General features: G+C 42.5%; 1 protein-coding gene across 1 annotated transcript in view; it reads right to left on the bottom strand.

The window, feature by feature from the left end:
- LOC139385078 (anoctamin-1-like) overlaps positions 1 to 20,934 on the bottom strand; it is a 52,525-nt gene extending 31,591 nt beyond the window's left edge. The window contains exons 1-3 of the mRNA XM_071130123.1: positions 20,827 to 20,934; positions 18,704 to 18,876; positions 2,050 to 2,388 (exon numbers count right to left, since the gene is read on the bottom strand). Of these exons, the coding sequence (XP_070986224.1) occupies positions 2,050 to 2,388; positions 18,704 to 18,876; positions 20,827 to 20,893 (579 nt within the window). The 5' untranslated portion in view covers positions 20,894 to 20,934. The remainder of the gene's footprint in view (positions 1 to 2,049; positions 2,389 to 18,703; positions 18,877 to 20,826) is intronic.
- Positions 20,935 to 25,646: the final 4,712 nt, after the last annotated feature.

Below are 25,646 nucleotides of genomic sequence, written 5' to 3' on the forward strand. Positions count from 1 at the left end.
ACTAAGTTGACTGTGCCTTTAAACAGCTTGTAAAATTCCTGAAAATTATGTCATGGCTTTAGAAGCTTCTGATATGCTAATTGACATCATTCGAGTCAATTGGAAGTCACCTGTGGATGTATTTCAAGGCCTACTTTCAAACTCAGTGCCTCTTTGCTTGACATCATGGAAAAATAAAAATAAATCAGCCAAGACCTAAACACTTTTTTTGTAGACCACAAGTCTGGTTCATCCTTGGGAGCAATTTCCAAACGCCAAGAAGGTACCACGTTCATCTGTACAAACAATAGTACGCAAGTATAAACACCATGGGACCACGCAGCCGTCATACCGCTCAGGAAGGAGACGCGTTCTGTCTCCTAGAGATGAACGTACTTTGGTGTGAAAAGTGCAAATCAATCCCAGAACAAAAGCAAAGGACCTTGTGAAGATGCTGGAGGAAACAGGTACAAAATTATTTATATCCACAGTAAAACGAGTCCTATATCGACATAACCTGAAAGGCCACTCAGCAAGGAAGAAGCCACTGCTCCAAAACCACCATAAAAAAGACAGACTACAGTTTGCAACTGCACATGGGGACAAAGATCATACTTTTTTAGAGAAATGTCCTCTGGTCTGATGAAACAAAAATAGAACTGTTTGGCCATAATGACCAAACTATGTTTGGAGGAAAAAGATGAAGCTTGCAAGCCGAAGAACACCATCCCAACCGTGAAGCACGGGGGTGGCAGCATCATGTTGTGGGGGTGCTTTGCTGCAGGAGGGACTGGTGCACTTCACAAAATAGATGGCATCATGAGGGAGGCAAATTAGGTGGATGTAACCTTCTGACCCACTGGGAATGTGATGAAAGAAATGAAAGCTGAAATAAATCATTATCTCTACTATTATTTCACATTCTTAAAAATAAAGTGGTGATACTAACTGACCTAAAACAGGGAATTTTTACTTGTATTAAATATCAGGAATTGTGAAAAACTGAGTTTAAATGTATTTGGCTAAGGTGTATGTAAACTTCCGACTTCAATTGTAAGTAGACATGCACTCACAATTGACATCTAAAGCATCTAAAGTACCCACAAGCTACCGGTGGCTGAAAACACAATCATCACAGGATGAGCAAGTGATGAATTTCCAGCCAAAGGTGGTCCATTTAAAAATCATTCCTTCCTCTCTCGCCCCTTGCCCTGCAAGTGTATACTCGTCAGACGTCATGATACATCATCAGAAGTGTCCACTTAATTTAAGGACTGAGGGGATAGGGTGTGTCTTTTAAGTGTTTGGTCCGCAGCCAATGTATCTTGGGTCTTGATCAATGTAACGATTTATGATGAATGAGTAATGATTAATGGGTCTATAGCCACTCCCTAGTGTATATAATAACCTATGACATTAGGCCTCTTTAAGCTTGTAAGGCTGAAAATAATTACTTCCATTGTAGGGAAAATCTATTGCACATGCTGTCCTTTCTTATCAGATATATATTGGATGAAAGCTGTTCATTTGATTAAGATCAATAATGTGACGAATGCAGGTCAATTGTAGATTTGAAAAATCATATCTGATCACAGTAAACCCTCAACGCAAGAGGAAGTTCAATGTGCTTTGTTCCGGTATGAAGAAGATACGTGATACAATCGCTACATGAACAATAGATGGACAAATGTCAACCAGTCAAAATGAGGAGGAATGGAGAATTAAGTTGCGTGCAATGGAACAACATGACATCAAAGACTATATCTGAATACTGATTGCCAAGATGTGAAAGAATGCAGCTACAAGCAAGCATCTAGTCTAAATGCACAACCACACCAGGGATTGAATATTACGCCAGAATATTACGTAATATATTATTGCCGAATATTATTAAGTATTACGCCATTACACCAGGGATTGAGTCTACGACAAAATAGGTTGATCAACATTTTTTATATCAGTTAGATTAGGCAGTCTAATTGCTAGGTTATTCCAAAAAGACTTTGAGATGTTCTACTGTTGAGGTTTTCAAACATGTGGGGAAAACACAGTCCAAGGCCACTAACTCACCCCCTCATCCTTCTCTAGCTCCAGGCCCATCTCTCGAAGGTTATCCTCAAACTCAGTCTGGCGGAAGCGCTTGTCATCCTCATGGTAGTCAAGGCGATGCTTGTGGGCAGCAACCTCAGGGTCTTCTTTGGGTGGTGGCGTGTCCCGACCTCTCATCATGCTCAGACTGCGGCGCAGGCTCCTGAGGATGCGGTAATCCCCGAAGTGGGATGTCTTGCGACGAAAACTCTGGGGTTTCTGGATATGATATGTGAGAACATAGTCCACCCGCCGCTGGCCATCCTGGAATGTAGGCCCCTGTTTTGGGCCTGCCTCATCTGACTTGAGGGAGTTCAAGGGCTGAGAAGAGAGAGAAAGGGGGATTATAGTTTTAATGGAGACATTTTGGCAGATCATGAGGAGAAGGCATGTGTCATTCTAGCCTGTGAGAGTTTGTTGTGTGTACATCTGTTTATCTTTTAAAATTGCAAAAGCTTAAGCCTTGTGGATAGTCAAATCCCCTCCACCGTGATAAATCAGTGCACTCAACCATATCTCTGCTACTGCCTTCTCCAAGGAGTGGGAATTGAATCATTTTGTACAGATTAAATGCTGCCCCTCAAAAGATGACAAAAGAATCGTTGCACCCTGCAACACATTACGTTAGACTTTCTCATAATGCTGTCCTAATCCTCATGAAGACATACTGTACCTGAAGACCAGTGACCAAATCAATTATATGCTACTTGACAGTACGACTCATAGAGGAACATATGGTAACAAAGTGACTCTGGTGTTTGTCTTAAAAACATTTCTGCTTCATTGTCCTTGAATACATTATTTGTTAGTGTGAAATGTTAGTGTGAAATTAGATTTGGCAGCAAATTTAAGCAAGGTTTTAAATTAAATGGAATGTTTAAAAAAAACTCTATATATAGTGCCAGTCAAAAGTTTGGACACGGCTCCTCATTCAAGGGTTTTTTTTTATTTTTACTCTTTTGTAGAATAATAGTGAAGACATTAAAACTATGAAATAACATATATGGAATCATGTAGTAACCAAAAAAGTATTAACCAAATCAAAATATATTTTATGTTTTAGATTCTTCAAAGTAGCCACCCTTTGCCTTGATGACAGCTTTGTACACTCTTAGCATTCTCTCAACCAGATTAAACTGGAACGCTTTTCCAACAATCTTGAAGCAGTTCCCACATATGCTGACCACTTGTTGGCTACTTTTCCTTCACTCTGCGGTCCAACTCATCCCAAACCATCTCAATTGGGTTGAGGTCCGGTGATTGTGGAGGTCAGGTCATCTGTTGCAGCACTCCATCACTCTCCTTATTGGTAAAATAGCCCTTACACAGCCTGGAAGTATGTTGGGTCACTGTCCTGTTGAAAAACAAATGATAGCCCCACTAATCGCAAACCAGATGGGATGGTGTATCACTGCAGAATGCTGTGATAGCCATGCTGGGTAAGTGTGCCTTGAATTCTAAATAAATCACAGACAGTGTCACCAGCAAAGCACCCCCACACTATCACACCTCCTCCTCCATGCTTCATGGTGGGAACCACACATGCAGAGATCATCCGTTCACCTACTCTGCGTCTCACAAAGACACGGCGGTTGGAACCAAAAATCTCAAATTTGGACTCATCAGACCAAAGGACAGATTTCCACCGGTCTAATGTCGATTGCTTGTGTTTCTTGGCCAAAGCAAGTCTCTTCTTCTTATTCGTGTCCTTTAGTAGTGGTTTCTTTGCAGCAGTCTGAGCATGAAGGTCTGATTCACGCAGTCTGTTACTTGAACTCTGGTAACTCTAATCAGCGTATCCTCTGCAGCAGAGGTAACTCTGGGTCTTCCTTTCCTGTGGCAGTCCTCATGAAAGTCAGTTTCATCATAGTGCTTGATGGTTTTTGTGGCTGCACTTGAAGAAACTTTCTGGATTTTCCAGATTGACTGACCTTCATGTCTTAAAGTAATGATGGACTGTCGTTCTCTTTGCTTATTTGAGCAGTTCTTGCCATAATATGGACTTGTTCTTTTACCAGATAGGCATATCTTCTGTATACCAACCCTACCTTGTCGCAACACAACTGATTGGCTCGCATTAAGAAGGAAAGAAATCCCACATATTAACTTTTAAGAAGGCACACCTATTAATTTAAATGCATTTCAGTTGACTACCTTATGAAGCTGGTTGAGAGAATGCCAAGAGTGTGCAAAGCTGTCATCAAGGCAAAGGGTGTGTAATGACTGTACTGTAAGGATCCAGATGGGTCGGATTAACTTTTCAGTGGATGACTTCGGCCTCACCCACAGAGGGGGAGGAGGGAGCTGGTGGGGGGTTGACAGTTCACACCCTATTGTAAAATCAGGGATTAGAACTTTCAGCTATCTCCCTCTCCTCTCCCTCTCCAAAATCACACAGGAATGTGCCTTTGTTTTCACAGACACGTTCTAAAGCAAATACTGTAACAATATTTCTAACACAGAACATGGGGAATGGTCAGAGGCGATCTAAAGAATACTAATGTAATTTTGGTTGTTATTTTGAGATGTCATTAAAAAAAATGATAAAGGAAATACTGTAACTTGAAAAGTATACACACTACATGTACGAAGTCTCCATCCTCCCCGTTGTGTATGAATTATGAAAAATTATGAAAGTGTTCTTGTTGACCTGTTCATACTGGAGTTCTAAATATCTCCAATATCTATTTTATGCACGTGATGTCAGAATGCGCTCACTCTTCCAAAATGTGATGGTTACAGGACAGTTCATCCGCGCTGCCCTCAAACCAAGGCACGCTGCCTGTTTTTATTTATAGACTGTTTCAACTTGGCAATTTCAAATGATTTTCGAACACGTCTTTATTTTTTAACAACCGTTTGAATTGAAGTGTGTTCCACCTCCTTATTAATTCACATAAAAGTAGGCCATTTCACCTTTGCGGACAATAACTTTTTGGGCATTACTGACCCGGAAGCACCAATTGCACACGACAAAGAACTTGACCCCAAACCTGTGCCTTTTGGAGGGAATATATTGATGGAACGCCAGCCTACCCTTCCATAACATCAGGGACTCATCAATGCATAGGTCCTTCTATTGCACAAAGACCCAACCAAATGCTGATGTAAGGCTGATAAGAACATTTACTATTTTGTGTAACGGGTCATTTAGGTTGGCATTAGCATTGTTGACAAAATGCAGGCATCGCAGCAGAACTAGGAAGCGGTTGGCAAAGACGGGAGTTACAAACATAGGATCTGTGCTCCAGTATTCTCTTAGGAAGTTCTTCTTTACTATTCCCATGAGAAGGACTGTCACCAGGAAGGTATACATTTCACTAATTGTGGTTGTCAACCATTTAGCGAGTTTCCCCATCACTCCTGTCTCTCTCTTCTCCTGTAGCTCCAAGGCATAGCGATTGGTCTCCTCTACTATGTCTCCCAACAGCTTCTCTGTCAGAAACAGCTTGAAGCACTGCCTCAGGGGGAATGGAAAGGGGCTTTGCACTCCAGACTGGGACTCATCAAAGCAAACAGCAGGGCCAGGAGGGGTGAAATGGCTGGAGGCCTTCCAGCTACCACAGAACTCCTGTACTTCATCCACTGTCAGTCTGCCTCCATCACCACCAGCATCTTCAAAGGGACCTGGGACTTCGTCAGTGAAACAAGGGGTCCTCAGATTCATGGTTCTCAATGGCTACAAGGTTGGGGGCAGCTCATCATTGTCACTGTCAGAATCTGATTCCTGACTTTCATACCCAGACTCATTGTCAGAATTGATAAAAAAAATCTCTGGAATTTCCCCATTTGTAAGTTGTCTCCTTTTGAAAGACATTACTAATGCTACAGCTTAGCTCACTAGCTACATACATAAACAACAACACTGAATGTCTCAGAGTGGGAGTGAGAGGTTACGTGATTGACTGCCGGCACGCGCCACTTGTATCAATACATCACCATCACAAAATGTTTTTGTGACCTTCAGGCGCAGGCCATGTAAAGGTTCTCTCCAGTATAACCCTGATATATGGCCGCCAGCAGAGATTGACATCGGTCCTGTACAACAGTGCACAGCAGAAGCACAAGCAATATTATATATATATCATCCCAAGGGGACGGGGTATATGTTCCCCCCCACCAAATACTTTATTCGGAGTATTTTGTTGTTCTTTTCTTTATATTTTATTACTCTGACCTCTCAGCACACTGGCCATGTGATCGTACCAACATTCATTTCTAATTACTATAGCTATGCCTAATTCACATACTCTAGGCTCCACTTGTTTTATCAGCTGGAATTTAAAAGGAATTGGCCAAGCGTAGCCGAGTGTTTGCTCATCTTAAGTCCAAGTCCGGACATTGTTTTTCTCCAAGAGACCCACCTCCGGTCCAGCGACCATGATAAACTAAAGACAGGATGGGTAGACCATATATTTCACTCCAACTTTGATGCTAAGGCCAGAGGGACAGCCATCCTTATCAGAAAAGGCACCCCGTTTGTCTCCTCCAAAGTCATTTCGGATACTAACGGCAGATATATTATAGTGATGGGGAAATTGTTTAGCACACAGGTTATTCTGGCTAACCTCTATGGTCCTAATTGGGATGACGCTATATTTTTCTCTGACCTCATTGCAACACTTCCTGACCTTACCTCTCATCACTTGATACTGGGCAGAGATTTCAATTGTGTATTGCATCCAAGTCTAGACAGATCCAGACCGAAGTCCAACAATGTAATTTCAAAATCAGGCGCAGTAATCAACTCATTTCTAGAATCGTATAATTTGTCTGATCCATGTAGGAGGAGCAATCCCTAAACATTACTCCTTTTTTTCTCCAGTCCGCCTGGAGAATATACTATACTCTAGGATTGACTTTTTCCTGCTGGACAATATAATTTTTCCTTTTGTAACTAATAGTCAATCTCACAGCATCATCATCTCAGACTATAGCTAGATATCCGCTTTCTGGACAGTACTGTGTCACAACGCACGTGGCAACTTGACCCACTGCTACTATCCTGTAGTGTTTAAAAAAAATACACATCAACTCATATTGATGTATTTTTACAGATCAACTGCTCCCCTGACGTGTCTCCCTCTACTGTGTGGGAGTCATTAAAATAATATCTAAGGGGCCAAATGATTTCATACAACAAACAGCGCACTAGATTTGGACAACAGATATGCCTCTTCTCTGACTCCTGAACTCTACAAAGAGAGACTGCTACACCAATCAGAATTTGACAATCTCTCCACTAAACAAACATGAGCAGCTTCTGTTTAAGTCGAGGCAGACATTTTATGAACATGGAGAGAAAGCAGACAAGTTGTTATCTCATCAGCTTCGACAATCCGCTACCAGCAGCACCATACCTGAAATGTGTGTCGCAGCTGATTCAACTTCTACCCATCTCAAAGAAATCAACAATCAATTTAAGCAATTCTACTCTGCTCTTTACTCGTACTCTTCCTGACACATTTCGTATGCCTGCATTTCTAGACAATCTGGACATCCCCTGTCTCAATTCAGATGAACAAACCAACATGGATGCCTCCATAAGTGATAATGAAGCTACTCTGGCAATCCTGTCCATGCAGAGCGGTAAAGCTCCTGGGCCTGACGGTTTCCTATTGAGTTTTATAAAGCATTCTCTTCTAAATTATCCCCTATCCTCAGCTCAATGTACATTGAAATCCTTTCTAGTCTGAACCTGCCACAGACACCTACCCAGGCGAGTATTTCGGTTTTGCATAAAAAGACAAGAATCCCCCTAGACTGTGGCTCATACCGCCCTATAAGCCTTTTGTGTTGCAATTTTAAAATTCTCACTAAGGTCCTCTCACGCCGTTTAGAGACAGTGATGCCTAATATAATAATTAACTCTGACAGGTAGGCAATCTTTCTATAATATGAGCCGGCTATGTAATGTTCTTTATTCTGTCCACTCAACTCAACAGCCAGAGGTTGTCATCTCTCTTGATGCTGAAAAGGTTTTCGACCGGGTTGAGTGGGAATATCCATTTACGGTACTAGAGAGACTTGGGTTTGGCCCCTTATTCCTTTCCTGGATTAAGATGTTGATCTCGTTCCCAGTGGCTTCCGTTCGCACCAACAATGTTACCTCCAGCTACTTCCCTCTTCACAGGGGGAAAGGGGGGGGGGGGGGGGTAGGCAGTGTTGCTGTTTATCCCCTTTCCTAATTGATATGGCTATTGAGCCTCTTGCTGTTGCCCTGTGGGTGGAGGAGAGGATTAAGGAAATACTAAATGGGCGACATAACTCTTCGTTTATACATTTCTAACCCTGTGGAGTCTATACCCTATCTCTTGGACATGCTACAAGGTTTTGGGACATTCTCTGGTTATAAGTTAAACCTAACAAAAAAGTGTGCTCCTCCCCATTAATCAGTTAGCAGAAGGAACTGGGTACGCCAACTTCCCATTTAATGGTGGAGCATCAGGTCTTTACGTATTTGGGGATAAATGTCATCTGCTCATTTAAGGCTCTGGTTAAACATAACTTCAAAACACTCCTGGAGCGCCCCAAGCAGGATTTCATAAGGTGGTCCCATTTCATCAGCAGGTCGCATTAATTCTGTTAAGATACTACCTAGATGTTTGTACTTATTCCAAATGATCCCCATTTTTCTCCCAAAGTCGATGTTCAAACAACTGGACAGCTACATTTCCAACTTCATTTGGAATAAGTCAAATACACGAATGAGAAAGGTATATCTAGAGAGACCTAAGCCCGCAGGCCTTCCACATTTTTTACACTAATACTAGTCATGCAAATATATCTAAATGTGTTTATTGGGTTCCTACATTTTATAACAAGGATGGTTCAACTTGGGCCCTCATGGAGCTACAGTCAAGTCTTCCAACTTATCCTGTCTCGCTCCTGTGCTCCCCACAGTCCATGAACCTTGGCACCCATGTTTTGAATCCCAAGAACACCCTTAAAATCTGGTCCCAATTCCGAAATCACTTTAGCCTTAAATAAGCAAGCAACTACTTTCAACTCCTTTAACATCTAATCATATCTTCCCAGTGTCACAGACTGACACGGCATTCCAGTTCTGGCATAGGAACGGTCTGGTGTTTTTTGTGACTCTGAGGTTTGCCCATAATGTTCCCAATACCCACTTTTTTAGATATCTGCATACTCGCAGCTTTGCTAAAAAAAACATTTCCCTTCATTTCCACTCGAGCCCACTAAGTGTCCAGTCGAGATGTGCTTAGATCTTAACCCGTATCTGAAGGGCACAATCTCCAGATTATACAACATAATACAGAACATTAATCCGCCTTCCTTGGCAAATACAAAATCTGCATGGGAGCAAGACATGGGTGCCGAGCTCCTGATGATATAAGGCAACAACATATTGAGCGTATCCACACCTCATCATTTTGCAAAAGGCATGGGCTCATTCAGTTTAAAGTTTTGCACCGTCTCCATTACTCAAATGACAGATTGGCAAAAATATATCCAAATGTGGACGCCAAATGTTTGAGATGCCACCAGAGTCCAGCGACTGTGGGACACATGTTTTGGTCATGCCAATCTTTGAGTGGCTTCTGGGGCCCCATTTTGAGGCATTCTCACATACAGTGGGGCAAAAAAAGTATGTAGTCAGCCACCAATTGTGCAAGTTCTCCCACTTAAAAAGATGAGAGAGGCCTGTAATTTTCATCATAGGTACACTTCAACTATGACAGACAAAATGAGAAAAAAAAATCCAGAACATCACATTGTAGGATTTTTTTATGAATTTATTTGCAAATGATGGTGGAAAATAAGTATTTGGTCAATAACAAAAGTTTCTCAATACTTTGTTATATACCCTTTGTTGGCAATGACAGAGGTCAAACATTTTCTGTAGGTCTTCACAAGGTTTTCACACACTGTTGCTGGTATTTTGGCCCAATCCTCCATGCAGATCTCCTCTAGAGCAGGGATGTTTTGGGGCTGTTGCTGGGCCACACGGACTTTCAACTCCGTCCAAAGATTTTCTATGGGGTTGAGATCTGGAGACTGGCTAGGCCACTCCAGGACCTTGAAATGCTTCTTACGAAGCCACTCCTATGTTGCCCGGGCGGTGTGTTTGGGATCATTGTCATGCTGAAAGAGCCAGCCACGTTTCATCTTCAATGCCCTTGCTGATGGAAGGAGGTTTTCACTCAAAATCTCACGATACATGGCCCCATTCATTCTTCCCTTTACACGGATCAGTCGTCCTGGTCCCTTATCAGAAAAACACCCCCAAAGCATGATGTTTCCACCCCCATGCTTCACAGTAGGTATGGTGTTCTTTGGATGCAACTCAGCATTCTTTGTCATCCAAACACGACGAGTTGAGTTTACCAAAAACTTATATTTTGGTTTCATCTGACCATTTGACATTCTCCCAATTTTCTTCTGGATCATCCAAATGCTCTCTAGCAAACTTCAGACGGGCCTAGACATGTACTGGCTTATGCAGGGGGACACGTCTGGCACTGCAGGATTTGAGTCCCTGGCGGCGTAGTGTGTTACTGATGGTAGGCTTTGTTACTTTGGTCCCAGCTCTCTGCAGGTCATTCACTAGGTCCCCCCGTGTGGTTCTGGGATTTTTGCTCACCGTTTTTGTGATCATTTTGACCCCACGGGGTGAGATCTTGCGTGGAGCCCCAGATCGAGGGAGATTATCAGTGGTCTTGTATGTCTTCCATTTCCTAATAATTGCTCCCACAGTTGATTTCTTCAAACCAAGCTGCTTACCTATTGCAGATTCAGTCTTCCCAGCCTGGTGCAGGTCTACAATTTTGTTTCTGGTGTCATTTGACAGCTCTTTGGTCTTGGCCATAGTGGAGTTTGGAGTGTGACTGTTTGAGGTTGTGGACAGGTGTCTTTTATACTGATAACAAGTTCAAACATTAATACAGGTAATGAGTGGAAAAACAGAGGAGCCTCTTAAAGAAGAAGTTACAGGTCTGTGAGAGCCAGAAATATTGCTTGTTTGTAGGTGACCAAATACTTACTTTCCACCATAATTTGCAGATAAATTCATTAAAAATCTGACAATGTGATTTTCTGGATTTATTTTTCTCATTTTCTCTGTCATAGTTGAAGTGTACCTATGATGAAAATTACAGGCCTCTCTCATCTTTTTAAGTGGGAGAACGTGCACAATTGGTGGCTGACTAAATACTTTTTTTGCCCCACTGTATGTGTAATACAACTGTTAGCCCCAAGCCATTCACTGACATTTTTGCGGTACTTCCCCTAGACCAGAATGCTACCATCCATCAGGAAATGCGATAGCATTTGCCTCGCTGCTAGCTCACCACCTTGTTCTCTTTCACTGGAGGTCTGCAAAGCCGCCCTCCTTTATGCAGTGGGTTAAAGAGGTGATGTCATATCCTCCTCTGGAGAAGGTTAGGTACACTGTGCATGGGTCTCGACAAAAGTTTGACTTAACCTGGTCCTCATTAATACAATACGTGGAGAGCCTGTCTTTTACTTAGTGTAACTTGCATGTTTTGGTAAGCAGCCATGTCTGTTCTAGTGGCCGTTTGTGCTGATAATTTTTATTACACTTTTTCCATTGTTTTTGTTTCTATTACTGTTTTTCTGTGTGTTCCTGTCATATTTAATTTACTTTAATAGTATATCCTATTGATGCCTTGGCTGGTGGGTGGGTGGATTGGAGGGAGGGTGGGAGGGTGGATTTGAGGGATGGATGGATGGTTGGGAGAAGGAGGGGTTGGGGTTGTACTGTTTTTGTTCTCATATTTGAAAATCTATAAATAAAGTTTAAAAAAATAACAATAATGTTGCGACGCAGAAGTTCAACCACATCGCAATAGCCAATTCCACTCAAACTCAGATAAGTCAATCTGTTTTAACCATGAAGACAAATGACACATCATGCCATTGCGAACAGTCACTCCACTTTGTGGAGAATATGACCACAAAACGCAACTCTGAAAGTCACTACGTGGGAACAGTCCTAGAGGACTGCTTAACATGTGATGCGTTAATTGATCCGAGCTCAACAATATCGCTCATCTCTCAAATGTTGTTTAATGATCTCAAAAGGGCTGTGAACCTAGCTAAACGTTGGTTAAAAAACGGAACGATGTGACACTGAACTTCGAGGTTTTACTCACACTACCTCGCCTCTCACAATATGACTCATGCTGAAACTAAACTTTCAAGACGTATCGCTTTTTCACCCTGTGTATGTTACCAGCCTCGAAACTGAACACCTGGTATTCGGAGCAGACTTGATGGATCGTTTGATCCCACAAATGGATTGGAAAACCAACCAGGTATGGTCACAGTGTCGTCTCCACTGACCACACTGTCTTCTCCTAACGCTGGCTGCAACACAGTCATCCACAAGGAGTATCTGTCTACAGGACCCCTTGGGAAAAATACATTGACACCTCTTGATGTAGAATCTGACTCAAGCCGATATTACGATATCTTGTCACATTCAGTCAGCAAACCTGATAGACTATTATTTTCATGATTTCGAGCCAGCAGTCTCTGTGAGTGAGCAACTTCCCTCCTCCTTGGAGTCATGCGATACTGTAGCTAAGATTAACTTCTCTTGTCCTTCAGACACTTCCGCAAGCAACGCAGCCGTCTCAGGAAACAAAGCATCAACGTTCAGAGTGGACTCTGCTTCCGATGATACATTTTCCGCTTTGAGAGGGACTGAAACCCCTTTCTATGAAACTACTGACCCGGTGATTGAAACTGGTGAAACACTGTGCGATATCGCCAAAAGATATCCCTGTCTAAGTTCGAGGGTACTGGAACAGTTGCCACACGCGGACACTGTGGTGAAAGGCAGGCCACGACAGCCACTGAGCATTTTGAATCACAATCTACTAACAACGCGGCTGCTGACAACTCGTACAAAGGGTCCAACCCTTTTGTTTGTGCCTCAATGTCACGTCTACTCCTGCTTCTCCCCTCCGGCACGCGACGTCGCCGGAATACTAACCACCTGTCCTGGGTTTCATCATTACGCACACCTGACATCCTTCATTACGCGCACCTGCAGATCATCATGACTCACACCTGGACTCCATTACCTTCCTCATTACCTCCCCTTTGTATGTCCCTCCCTTATGTTCATTCCTCAGTGGGCCTCGTAGGTTGGTGTGGAGCCCAGCAGCCGACAAGGCCTTTCATCTCCTCAAGGGACATTTCACCTCTGCCCCATTGCTCAAACACCCAGATCCCACGTTTTCCTTTGTGGTTGAGGTGGACGCGTCAGAAGTGGGCGTGGCGGCAGTTTTGTCTCAACAACAGGGTAACCCATTCAAATTGTATCTGTGTGCATTATTTTCTAAGAAACTGTCCCCCGCAGAGAGAAATCACAACGTTGGCGATTGTGAGCTTCTGGTGGTGAAGTTGCCATTAGAGGAGTGGAGACATTGACTGGAGGGTACCAAGGAACCTTTCGTCATCCTCACCGACCAACGGAACTTGGAGTACATACGGACAGCGAGGAGACTGAATCCACGATATGCCAGGTGGGAACTTTTCTTCACCAAGCTGACCTATCGCCGAGGTTCCAAGAACATCAAGGCTGATGCCCTGTCCGGTATCTACGATTCGGTAGAGGGTCCTGTCCAGAGTGCACCTATAATCTTATCCTCCCGAGTCGTAGGTCCAGATGCCTGGGACGTAGATGTGGAAATCTGCCAGGCTTCAGAGAGGGAGCCCGCACCCCTGAACTGTCCTCCTGAGCGCATCTACGTTCCCACAGGGATAAGTGATCGGCTGCTGACCTGGGCACGCAAAGCTGTCGTCGCTAGACATCCAGGTATTTCTCGCACTATCCACTCCATCGCTGAGAAGTACTGGTGGCCCACCTTGGCGCAGGATGTAACTTGTTTTGTCAACTTCTGTTCTGAATGTGCCCAAACCAAGTCCACAGAATGCACCAGCAAGGAAGATCCTGCCGCTTCCCGTGCCTCAGCGACCCTGGTCTCATTTATCCATTGACTTTGTAACCGATCTCCCCTCCTCTGACGGTTTCACCACCATTCTGGTGGTAGTGGATATATTTTCTAAGTGATGTCATTTAATCCCTTTTCCTGGTCTCCCAACTGCTCCCCAGGTCGCTGAGGCACTCTTCCAGCAGGTCTTCCGGCATTATGGCCTTCCGGAGGACAAAGTCTCTGACCGTGGCCCCCAATTCACATCATGAGTATGGAGTGCCTTCATGGAGAAGCTCGGGCTCACGTTCAGCCTCACTTCCGAGTACCGGCCTCAGTCACTGCCAGTACCGGCAGGGTAAGTGGGTACGATTCCGTCCATGGGCAGTGTACGCCCAGAACTTGCTGCGTCACTCCTCCACTGGGTTGACCCCCTTCCAGTGTGTTCTGGGTTTTCAGCCGTCCATGGACCCCGGGCTAGACCGAAGCTCCTGTGGTTGATGAGTGGTTCCATTGTCAAAAGGAATAGGCAGACCACGTGCTGTCCATCGTAAAAAGGAACAGGCAGAACGCCACCACAGTGAGACCCCTGTGTTCCACGCTAGGGATCGCGTCTGGCTCTCTACCAGGAACCTCCCACTCCGCCTGCCCTGCAAGTAACTGAGCCCCTGGTTTGTGGGGCCGTTCAAGGTTCTCCGGAGGGTCAACGAGGTGACCTATAGGTTACAGTTGCCCAGTCATATCTTACCTGCGGCAGGAGCTGCGCGTCAGAGGGGGGGGGGGGGGGGGGGTACTGTCACATCTACTCCTGCTCCTCCCCTCCGGTGCGCAACGTCGCCGGAATACTAACCACTGGTCCTGGGATTCATCAATAAGCACACCTGGCATCCTTCATTACGCGCACCTGCAGATCATCGTGAATCACACCTGGAATCCATTACCTTCCTCATTACCTCCACTTTATATGTCCCTCCCTTATGTTCATTCCTCAGTCGGTATTGTTTCCTGTTTTCATGCTATCTCGCCACTGATACGCTGTCTTGTTTCATGTTTGTTGTTTTATTAAACGTTTCCTCTGCACCTGCTTCTCGACTCACAGTGTCATCGTTACACTCGGACACCAACAGCAACCGCTGGTGGGGGGGGTCCCGAGGTACAAAGGGGAGAAATACTGGCCCAGACCCATGATAAGCCTCGTCGAGCCTCACTGTACAAGGCAGTATGATCAGAAAACAAATCAAGTTGTAAACTTCCCCACGAGAACAGAGAGGAGCAGACAAACCCCTCAACGGGGATAACCTTGGAATACATCTGAAATATCACTGAGGTGTCCATACAGGTCGTAAAAGAAGTCCAGTGGTCTTTCCACCTCCAAAAACAAATGGTAACAATAATAATTCCTTGCCATGTGTAGTCTCAACTACAATGCAACTTGGATTTGCTCTAATCATGTGTTTCGGTAGGATAACAGTTCTGGATAAATTGGTAGGGTAGCTGATCCCCCAGCAACAGTCATTCCAGCCACTACAATGGTGTAAGACACATTGACTTGTAGTCAAACCATTACAGGCCCCCTTAGCATATGGCTTGAGGTCGGCACCGATTCTTACTGAACAGGTTGCAGCCTAACATGATACTTGGTTCTTTCCCTTGGCATGTGCGCTTGTGCAAGCATAAATGCATATGCACAACAGAACATTTAATGAGGATTTATACTAGGATCAATTAAGGGTCTGAGTAAAATACCAGTCTTGGTAAAGTTGAAAATAGACCCTAAAGCCCCTTTGATTCTACAGCTACAATAATCACCAGTTTCTCCCCAGAGGTCCATAGGTCATCCCTGTAGACTGTCCGAAGCTAGTGCCTTACAGCTGTAGACTTATCATGTAGTTATCAACTTAGGATAGTGCCCTAAGCAACACACCACTAAGTAGGATCGCCCTAGATATGACATTAGACAAAATGCCATGATAGAGTCATTTAGCCTAGACCGTGGACGTACATAGAATCGAGTCCAATTAGACGATTAAGGTGTGGTAACTAGATTTTGTATATCTTTTGTTTGTGTTTTTATTCCTTTTTATTTCATTTAAAAATCTATTTAAATTTATATTACACTTATTTTGTTACTACATGATTCCATATGTATTATTTCATAGTGTTGATGTGTTCACTATTATTCTACAATGTAGAAAATAGTAAAAATAAAGAAAAAGTCTAGAATGAGTAGGTGTGTTCAAACTTTTGACTGGTACTGTACAACAGAAACAAAAAGGAACATCAAAATAAAACCATATCTAAAAATGCAAACAAACAAAAGAAACAGGGCAGATTCGAGTTCCCCTAGGTCACCCCTGTCAAAACGTGCCCTCGACCCCTCCCACCTTGAGCCACTGGCCCGGCGAGGCCCCCGTCCCTGGCCCAAGGGATAATAAATTCTAAATGTTGAAGGTTTAACACAAACTAAACACGTGTAGATATTGTTTTATGGACTCTAGTTTTAATGGCCTCACCTGTATGTTCTCTCTACTGGTACGGCACACCCAAACACAATATTTGCTCTGCAATTATTTGCTTGAAATTCATCGCTTTTGTTGAGAACAAACAGTAGCTTTCTTATGGAAAACAAACCTATTTGATAATTGAGAGACAAAAGAGCTCTAGTTGTTGGAAAACATCTCAATACAAGCATCCCACTGGACGACAAGCCTCAGCCCCCTCAGAACAGGAAGTCACAGCAAAGGTCACTCCTCACAGGGGAAAATAAGGTTGTGGTTACGGCATGTTGCAGATACAGGAATGGAGAGAACCAGAACCCTTCCTTCAACCACCCACCTCCTAACTCCTGTGCTGTGAGAAAAACCAGCATGCATATCAATAGTGTTATTACTCAGCCACAGGCCCTCTAATCTAGGGAGGCATGCATATCTTCTTACACATTTGCATATAAACCTTTACAGCTGTATAGCTACTAGATCTAAGCCATCTGAGAGTCCTGTGAGAGAGGTTTGGACATAACATCCGTAGGGTCACTATAGGATAGCTGAATAACAATACTGCATCATTTTTATATCCTAATGAATACATAAACTAATTCTGGAAATAGGTCCTCACAACAACAAAACATCCATCAGTGTCTGTTTTAGCAGTCACTTGATACATAGCAATACATCCGCATTCTGCACTGATTTAATTGACTCTGTGTTTCAAACAATGTACTTGACCTTTCTTGCCTGCTTTAGGTGCGTATATCAGCTTGCTTAATAATTCCAGTGTGTCTGTGATTAGATAGAACAAGACTGCAATTACTGTCCAAATGACCCTCTGACCCAGTAGAAGGTACACAAGTTTGACCCAATACAGTTTCCATAGTGATGGGGCAGTAGTCCTCATCAAGAGAGGAACACCAACTCTGACTTTTTAACCTTCTACACTGCTAACACAGGGCAGTACATGAGGGCGACTTCCTATGATAATTCGTTATTTGCACCATTTCTTTTTTCAAAATGGGACGGCAGGTAGCCTAGTGGTTGGCGTAACCGAAAGGTTGCAAGATCGAATCCCCGAGCTGACAAGGTAAAAATCTGTCGTTCTGCCCCTGAACAAGGCAGTTAACCCACTGTTCCTAGGCCGGTCATTGAAAATAAGAATTTGTTCTTAACTGACTTGCCCAGCTAAATAAATAAATTATAAAAGCCAATTGAACAGTGCTGAAGAGATTTGCACCACAGTATCTCTACTTGCACATTCATCTTCTGCACATCTACCATTACAGTGTTTAATTGCTATATTGTAATAACTTTGCCTTAACTCCTGAACAACCCTTATCTTACCTCATTTGCACTCACTGTATATAGACTTTTTGTTTTATTTTTTTCTACTGTATTATTGACTGTATGTTTTGTTTATTCCTGTGTTGTTGTATGTGTCGAATTGCTATATTGGCCAGGTCGCAGTTGTTCTCAACTAGGCTACCTGGTTAAATAAAGGTGAAATAAATCAAATAAAAATATATATTTTTTAAATGATTATGAATGGTTTTAGGTTATTAACATACAGTAATTATACACAGAAGTTAATCTTAGTGTGGTAAATATGATGACTGAAGATCAAAACAAAGATTCCACCCATGATTAGATGGGTGGAATCTTTGTTTTGATCTTCATATTTACCACACTAAGATTAACTTCTGTGTATGCCCATCAGCTGTTTACACACTTTGAACTACTTTATTAAATGCTTTGATCTTGAGAGAAAAAAAGTCAAATGATTTTGTGTTATACCCCACAAGACATGCTATCAGAAGTCTCTTCACAATTCCCAAGTCAAGAACAGACTATGAGAGGTGCACATCAGGTAGCTGATGCAAACAGTAGAATCAGATTTTAAAAAACATCAAAATACACCTTATTGAACAGGGGAGACTGTGAAGAGACACACACACAGGTACAGACACACGCATACGCACACACACTAGCACAAGCATTCTATACACATAAAACAAACGATAAAACAATACATCATATAACATTATTACACCACTACATATCTACAATACAAACTGTATAATACCACCATACAACAATATTACAATTCAAGTGCCTTCATGTGTTTGGACCCCAGGAAGAGCGGCTGCTGCCTTGGCAAAAGCTAATGGGGATCCCTAATAAATACAAATACAAACTCTCAATGTAGAGAAGACCACTTACGATGGAGTCATACTTGTTATATTTGCTATCGCCACCATCCTTAGTGTTCCCAAAGTCAGCTGCCTTCTCCTCGCAGGATACAGGGATATAATAGTCATTCCTCCTCATGGCGCCTTGCTCTTCCAACTCAGGGAGAAGACTACCAGAGAGGTCGTGTACGAGGAAAGTTTGACCTGTGAGGGAGGAAAAAGATATGATTAGCATGGAACAATATACTGTAAGTATTTGTTACTCTGATATGTGCTTCCAGGTCAAATGGTGCTAAGAGTGTACTGTCCAGCTCAATGGCACGAGAAGCATAATAAGCATTCTACCATTGTACGGTATATTGTCTGATGAGGTTCTTGACAGCCACATAAAATAACCAACATGCTTTGGGTGTTCATTTTTAGGGTAAATTAACAACGTGGATGAGGAAGTACCCATATAGTTGACTATAATCACTGAGAATCTGACCATAGTTTATTTACACTCAACATCTACGTGCATGTTGTGTGAATGTTGAGCAAAAACGTTTTCTTTTTCTTCCAAAGAGCTAATGTAAAGGCATTGGTTGTGTAAGCACGTCCATGAATCTCTCATGGCCTAAAGGCTAATGTTGCCTCGGTTTACCGATTGGTCTTTTGTTCATTTGTCACCCCACATGCCTGTATGACAATATTTCTATAAATATTTGAATATCTGAGCGTACCTAGACAACGTACACATCTGGTCTTTGATCACGAAACATTACGAATCCTTTTACGTTGAGAAAACCTTTTAGAGGGAATACAAAGGAGCTCCACCAAGTATCTGCCTTTTCTTGGGCAATGACTCACAAGGATTTCCCTACCCGTGGCAATGCCAGGGACAGCTTCTGACAGTCAAAGACACATATGTGCTGTAAGTCAAGTCCTTGTAATAACCTTCACAGATAAGGGCCCTTGAGTGCTCTTCAGGAGAAAAAAGGAGTGTGTGCTGAAATTAGCAGGAGCCTGATATGGACCATAATAGGTTGAAGGATTACATTATATAATTACACTGACAACTCCATTCAATCAAAACTAGTGACCTGATGTTGTCTTGCACTGCAAAATTGTATGTTGGAATTTACAATTCATTGATATTCAGTAATGATACAAAGAAATGTTTTGTATCTCTCCATAAAGATGCTGTATTGATCAAAATGGCCAAATAGTAAAGTCCTTTTTTCTGATTTAGATGCTTGATTTGTTATATCAACATGAAACTAACCTATGTGAACTTATTGAGAGCTGAAGGAATATGATGTGACGGAGTAGCTAAAGCAACATTAAATTACACCAATTCGATTTCCCAACTATGATCCAGTCTTCATACTTATCAGAAAGAACGTCTTTCTTTGCTAATTCCATTCCTCATCCCATTCAACATGTAGAATAATTCAACAGTAGTCGTAGATAGATGCTGTATATAATAAGAGCTATCAAAAACATATTTATTAACATATTTGTTTTTATGAATTCAAGTTGGAATGGTTTGGATGACAGTATAAGGCATGCTTAAATGGAGTCGTGCTTTCAGAAATAAATCTGTCTGTGCGCCTTTCCCTATCAGCTACTGTAGCCGAGGGTGTGAACACAGTGAACACTTGCCTCGGGAATACTGCTCAGCACTGACAGCCAGGTAAACAAACCTCTCAAAGCTAAATTTCAGTAGGCCATAACCTTACAGTGAATGGTCATTAATGTGTAATAAATCGTTGCCTACCCCATAAAAAAAATGCCTAAAATCTAAACATGCAAAAGTGATGTGTTAAAAAATACATCGAGTGGGCTTTCATTTAATTAAATATTGGCTACAGCCTGCCTTCCTACATTTGACATTTACTTTAGTAATTTAGCAGAGACTTATCAAGAGCGACTTACAGGATCAATTAGGTTTAAATGTCTTGCTCAAAGGCACATGGACATGGGGATTCTAACCAGCGACCTTACTGGCCAACGCTCCTAACCGCTAACCTGCCGCATATCCATCCATCAAATGTAGCTCTATACCTTATGCAACCATATCCTCCTACCTGTGGTGCGCTTCTTCTTGTATTGGAGCTTGTACATTTAGAAAATAATTTCAAATGAACCATTCATCAAACAGCATTAACTTACCAGTTACTTTATCATGACTGTTTATGGCTTGCATCGGATCATCATCATCATCACCATGTCTCTCCATTTGAACAGACTATTTACACCAGTGATCTCAACAGATTTTCCTCTCTCTATCCTCCACGCTCTGAAAACCATATAGTCGATGCCTTCACTGCGCCCGTGGGCTCAATGCTGTGGTGAGGCATGGAAACGATGGGTTTCCCACAGAACGTGCCCCTGCCTCCCCACGAAGGCTAGCCTACTACAGTCTCTCTCTCTCTCTCTCTCTCTCTCTCTCTCTCTCTCTCTCTCTCTCTCTCTCTCAACAAGAATTCGAATCCATACGCGTTACGAACTACATAATGTCCATTATGTGCCCTCCCACAACACGTCGTGCAAAATAGCTGTAATATATTTCAGTGCAGTGCATCAATAGGATGGTCAATATGGTTGTGAGAGCACCCGCAAGAGACAGCTGGTGCCGCCCACGCCACGATCTGATGTCTCCTCCAACATGGGTAGGTGTGAGGCTATCCGTCAAACACAGGGGATGTTTCATGCTTGAAATACATGAATTACGATACACTAATTTGACTGAGCAACGTGGCAACATCTTACAGCGCATATGGTTATATGATTTCTAATAATGTAATGATTTGACCTGCACCTTATTTGGCCTGTACTGTCATGCACTCAGGTTTTCATACTCGTATAAAAAACTTGATTGCTGATTTTGTGAACCCCCAAATTCAGAAAATGGACTTAATCAATGGTTATATTTTCAATGAAATAACCCATTATAGAGGAATTCAAATGAGGGCATTTCATTTACCTCGAGCCTGGCGACCACGTCAATACCTGGACACAACAGTCCGTGCGCAACGCAATGCTTGTGTGTCCAATGAATTTAGGCTACTCTGTCTTCAAATAGGAAACTAGAGCGACAGTCACAGATGAAGCGTTCACGAAAAATGTCAGAAGTAGCCTAGAACGTGTACAGCATGTCAAATGTAGATGCCCAATCGCCCACTATATCTAACTTTTATGCGGGACATTCTCGATACCCGCGGAATTTGAATTTTACGCAGCCTGAGTTGAAACGACTTCGTTCTTCTGTATGATGCTTAAATGTGTCAGGCGCATCATCATGGTGCAAATGTAAATCTCCATAACAAAATATTTTAAACGTGTTTTAATATGTAGCAATAGTTCGTCGTGATCAAAAACACACTTAATAGCCTATATCCGTGTACGATGTTAGGCCTATATTTACATGTGGATAATCAGCAATAGTTCGTCGTGATCAAAAACACACTTGATAGCCTATATCCGTGTACGATGTTAGGCCTATATTTACATGTGGATAATCAGTTTTAAAAACATTCTGGAAAGTATACTATTTACAATTATGCTACCAGGATGCCACAGGGAAAAACTGGTATTTTATAGGGAAACCCCCACCCCGACAAGAAGGCGCATCTGGGCTTTGAACCAACTTGGTCAAACCAAACAACATTTACTGAAATTACTGAAAGACAGCAATTAGGCCTACCTTAGTTAAGTACAATAACGCAATGATGTCAAGACACACAAGTACACAAAACTGCACTTCCCCAAATTATTCCAGTATCACATTTGTCGGCGACTCACCTGTGTCAAAGATGATCTGTTAAAATGACAAGATACCCGTCTGACCGCTCTAATAATGGCAATGCATGTCCTCAATTATTAGGGGAAAGCGCGATCAGGTGGCAACGAGAGGGCAGATAGTTGTGCCTGTTGTTCACACGCGTAGTCTAAGTAGTTTTTCTCAAAGTTGCCAGAATGCCACTTGCATTCACTTATGTCAATACATTTGTAAAAGCCTAAACATTACGAAACTTATATTTGATGAAATATGACTGACCTAATTCGACACTCTCTTATAGACCTCCATGCAAAAAAAGGCTCATCTCACGCGGACAGATTTTGAGCGGAGTAAATACTCTCCCTTCGCCTCTTCCTCTCTGCCTGTGTCTACCTGTTCGCAACCTCCCTGCGACTCCCTCCTCGAGAATCAGGAAATGTAAAATTGTCGTCGTCACCTTAGTGCCACAACAAACAATAACCTACAGAGTTTGGCATTGAATTAAGCTTACAAATTGTCTTGCAAGTCTGTGAATCAGAATAATGATACGTCAATATCAGGTAGGCCTAGGATGACAGTAGGAAACGCAATACAACACATTAGGAATGTTTTCAAATGTAATCTCTGCACACACATACCAGCCTGGGCGTGTAGGGGCTCTTATGAAGCAGGGAATGAGAACCAAAAGGATGGCATTCCCAGCTGTTCTCAGATCAGAGCCAGAGTACCTGAGACTTCTAACTAAAGTGAATGCACATGCATAAAAAAGTATTATATTGTGCATAATTCACATCTAGATTCAACCACCTGTTCTCTAAAAAGTATCCTGTGTCTGCATACAGTCTTGTTTAAGATGTTGAAGATACTGATGGGAAATGGAATGGAAATACGGATGGAATTCGTAAAACAAAAAAAAGTCTTATTCAGCAGATGGCCTTATTTTATGCAAATAATCAATGGACAATGAGGCCATCTGCATAGATTTTCCTACCAAATGCTTCTGCAACAGTGACTTTACATATGCAAAATGTTTCCTGTAGTGATCTGGAGAAATGCTGGTGCATGAACTACAGGCCTATCTCAATTGATAACCACTAGCATTAAACACCGTAATTACTATATACAAGTGGAATATAGAATAATAGGCATATCATTCTGGGCGGTAACAAAAATGATTTCCCCTTAAAATGTATCCAAGCATTGGTATCCTTGTATTGTTCATTTGATGAATTGTCTGTAGTCTTTTCATGATGTCAGTCCTTTGGTAGAGGCTGTGGTCTTCTCAAACCACAATCCCAATGAATGTATCCATTCATTAACTTTATGTAGTAATCAACTGAGTAACAATCAATGTGTGTTTTGCCTTCAGCTAACAGTTTGGTATGCTGGAAATGGACTGGGAGACTAGTCAGGATCGAGGGAAAGATGACCGGAGCAAAGAACAGAGAGATCCTTTATGAAAACCTGCTCCAGAGTGCTCAGGACCTCAGACTGGGGCAAAGGTTTACCTTCCAAAAGGACAATGACCTTAAGCACACTGCCAAGACAATGTAGGATGGGCTTCGGGACAAGTCTCTGAATGTCCTTGAGTGGCCCAGCAAGAGCCCGGACTTGAACCAGATCAAATATTTCTGGAGAGACCTGAAAATACCTGTGCAGCAACGCTCCCCATCCAACATGACCGAGCTTGAGAGGATCTTCAGAGAAGAAAGGGACAAACTCCCCAAATACAGTGACTTGTGAAAGTATTCAGTCCCTTTGGCATTTTTCCTATTTTGTTACCTTACAAGAGGGAATTAAAATAGATTTTTTGGGGGGGTTGTATCATTTGATTTACACAACATGCCTACCACTTTGAAGATGCATGATATTTTTTATTGTGAAACAAACAAGAAATAACACAAAAAAACGAAAACTCGAGTGTACAGAACTATTCACCCTCCCAAAGTGAATTTTTTGTAGATCAACCTTTTGCAGCAATTATAGTTGCAAGTCTCTTGGGGTATGTCTCTATAAACTTGGAAGATCTAGCCACTGGGATTTTTGCCCATTCTTCAAGGTAAAACTGCTCCAGCTCCTTCAAGTTGGATGGGTTCTGCTGGTGTACAGCAATCTTTAAGTCATACCATAGATTCTCAATTGGATTGAGGTCTGGGCTTTGACTAGGCCATTCCAATACATTTAAATGTTTCCCCTTAAACCACTCAAGGGTTGCTTTAACAGTATGCTTAGGGTCATTGTCCTGCTGGAAGGTGAACCTCTGTCCCAGTCTCAAATCTCTGGAAGACTGACACAGGTTTCCCTCAAGAATTTCCCTTTATTTAGCGCCATCCACCATTCCTTCAAATCTGACCAGTTTCCCAGTCCCTGCCGATGAAAAACATCCCCACAGCATGATGCTGCCACCACCATGCTTCACTGTGGGGAGGGTGTTTTTTGGGGTGATGAGAGGTGTTGGGTGTGCGCCAGATATTGCGTTTTCCTTGATGGCCAAAAAGCTATATTTTAGTCTCATCTGATCAGAGTACCTTCTTTCATATGTTTAGGGAGTCTCCCACATGCCTTTTGGTGAACACCAAACATGTTTGCTTATTTTTTTCTTTAAGCAATGTTTTTTTTCTGGCCACTCTTCCGTAAAGCCCAGCTCTGTGGAGTGTACGGCTTAAAGTGGTCCTATGGACATATACTCCAATCTCCGCTGTGGAGCTTTGCAGCTCCTTCAGGGCTAAATTTTGTCTCTTTGTTGCCTCTCTGATTAATGCCCTCCTTGCCTGGTCCGTGAGTTTTTGTAGGCGACCCTCGCTTGGCAGGTTTGTTGTGGTGCTATATTCTTTCATTTTTTTAATAACGGATTTAATGGTGCTCCGCGGGATGTTAAAAGTTTCTGATATTTTTTTTATAACCCAACCCGATCTGTACTTCTCCACAACTTTGTCCCTGAACTGTTTGGAGAGTTCCTTGGTCTTCATGGTACCGCTTGCTTGGTGGTGCCCCTTGCCTGTTGGTGCCCCTTGCTTAGTGGTGGTGCCGACTCTGGGACTCTTTCCAAACAGGTGTATGTATATTGAGATCATGTGAGTCTTAGATTGCACACGGGTGGACTTTATTTAACTAATTATGTGACGTCTGAAGGTATTTGATTGCACCAGATCTTATTTAGGGGCTTCGTAGCAAAGGTGATAAATACATTGGTGTCACGTTTGTTGAAATG

Source organism: Oncorhynchus clarkii, chromosome 26, assembly GCF_045791955.1.
Source record: "Oncorhynchus clarkii lewisi isolate Uvic-CL-2024 chromosome 26, UVic_Ocla_1.0, whole genome shotgun sequence".
NCBI lineage: Eukaryota > Metazoa > Chordata > Actinopteri > Salmoniformes > Salmonidae > Oncorhynchus > Oncorhynchus clarkii.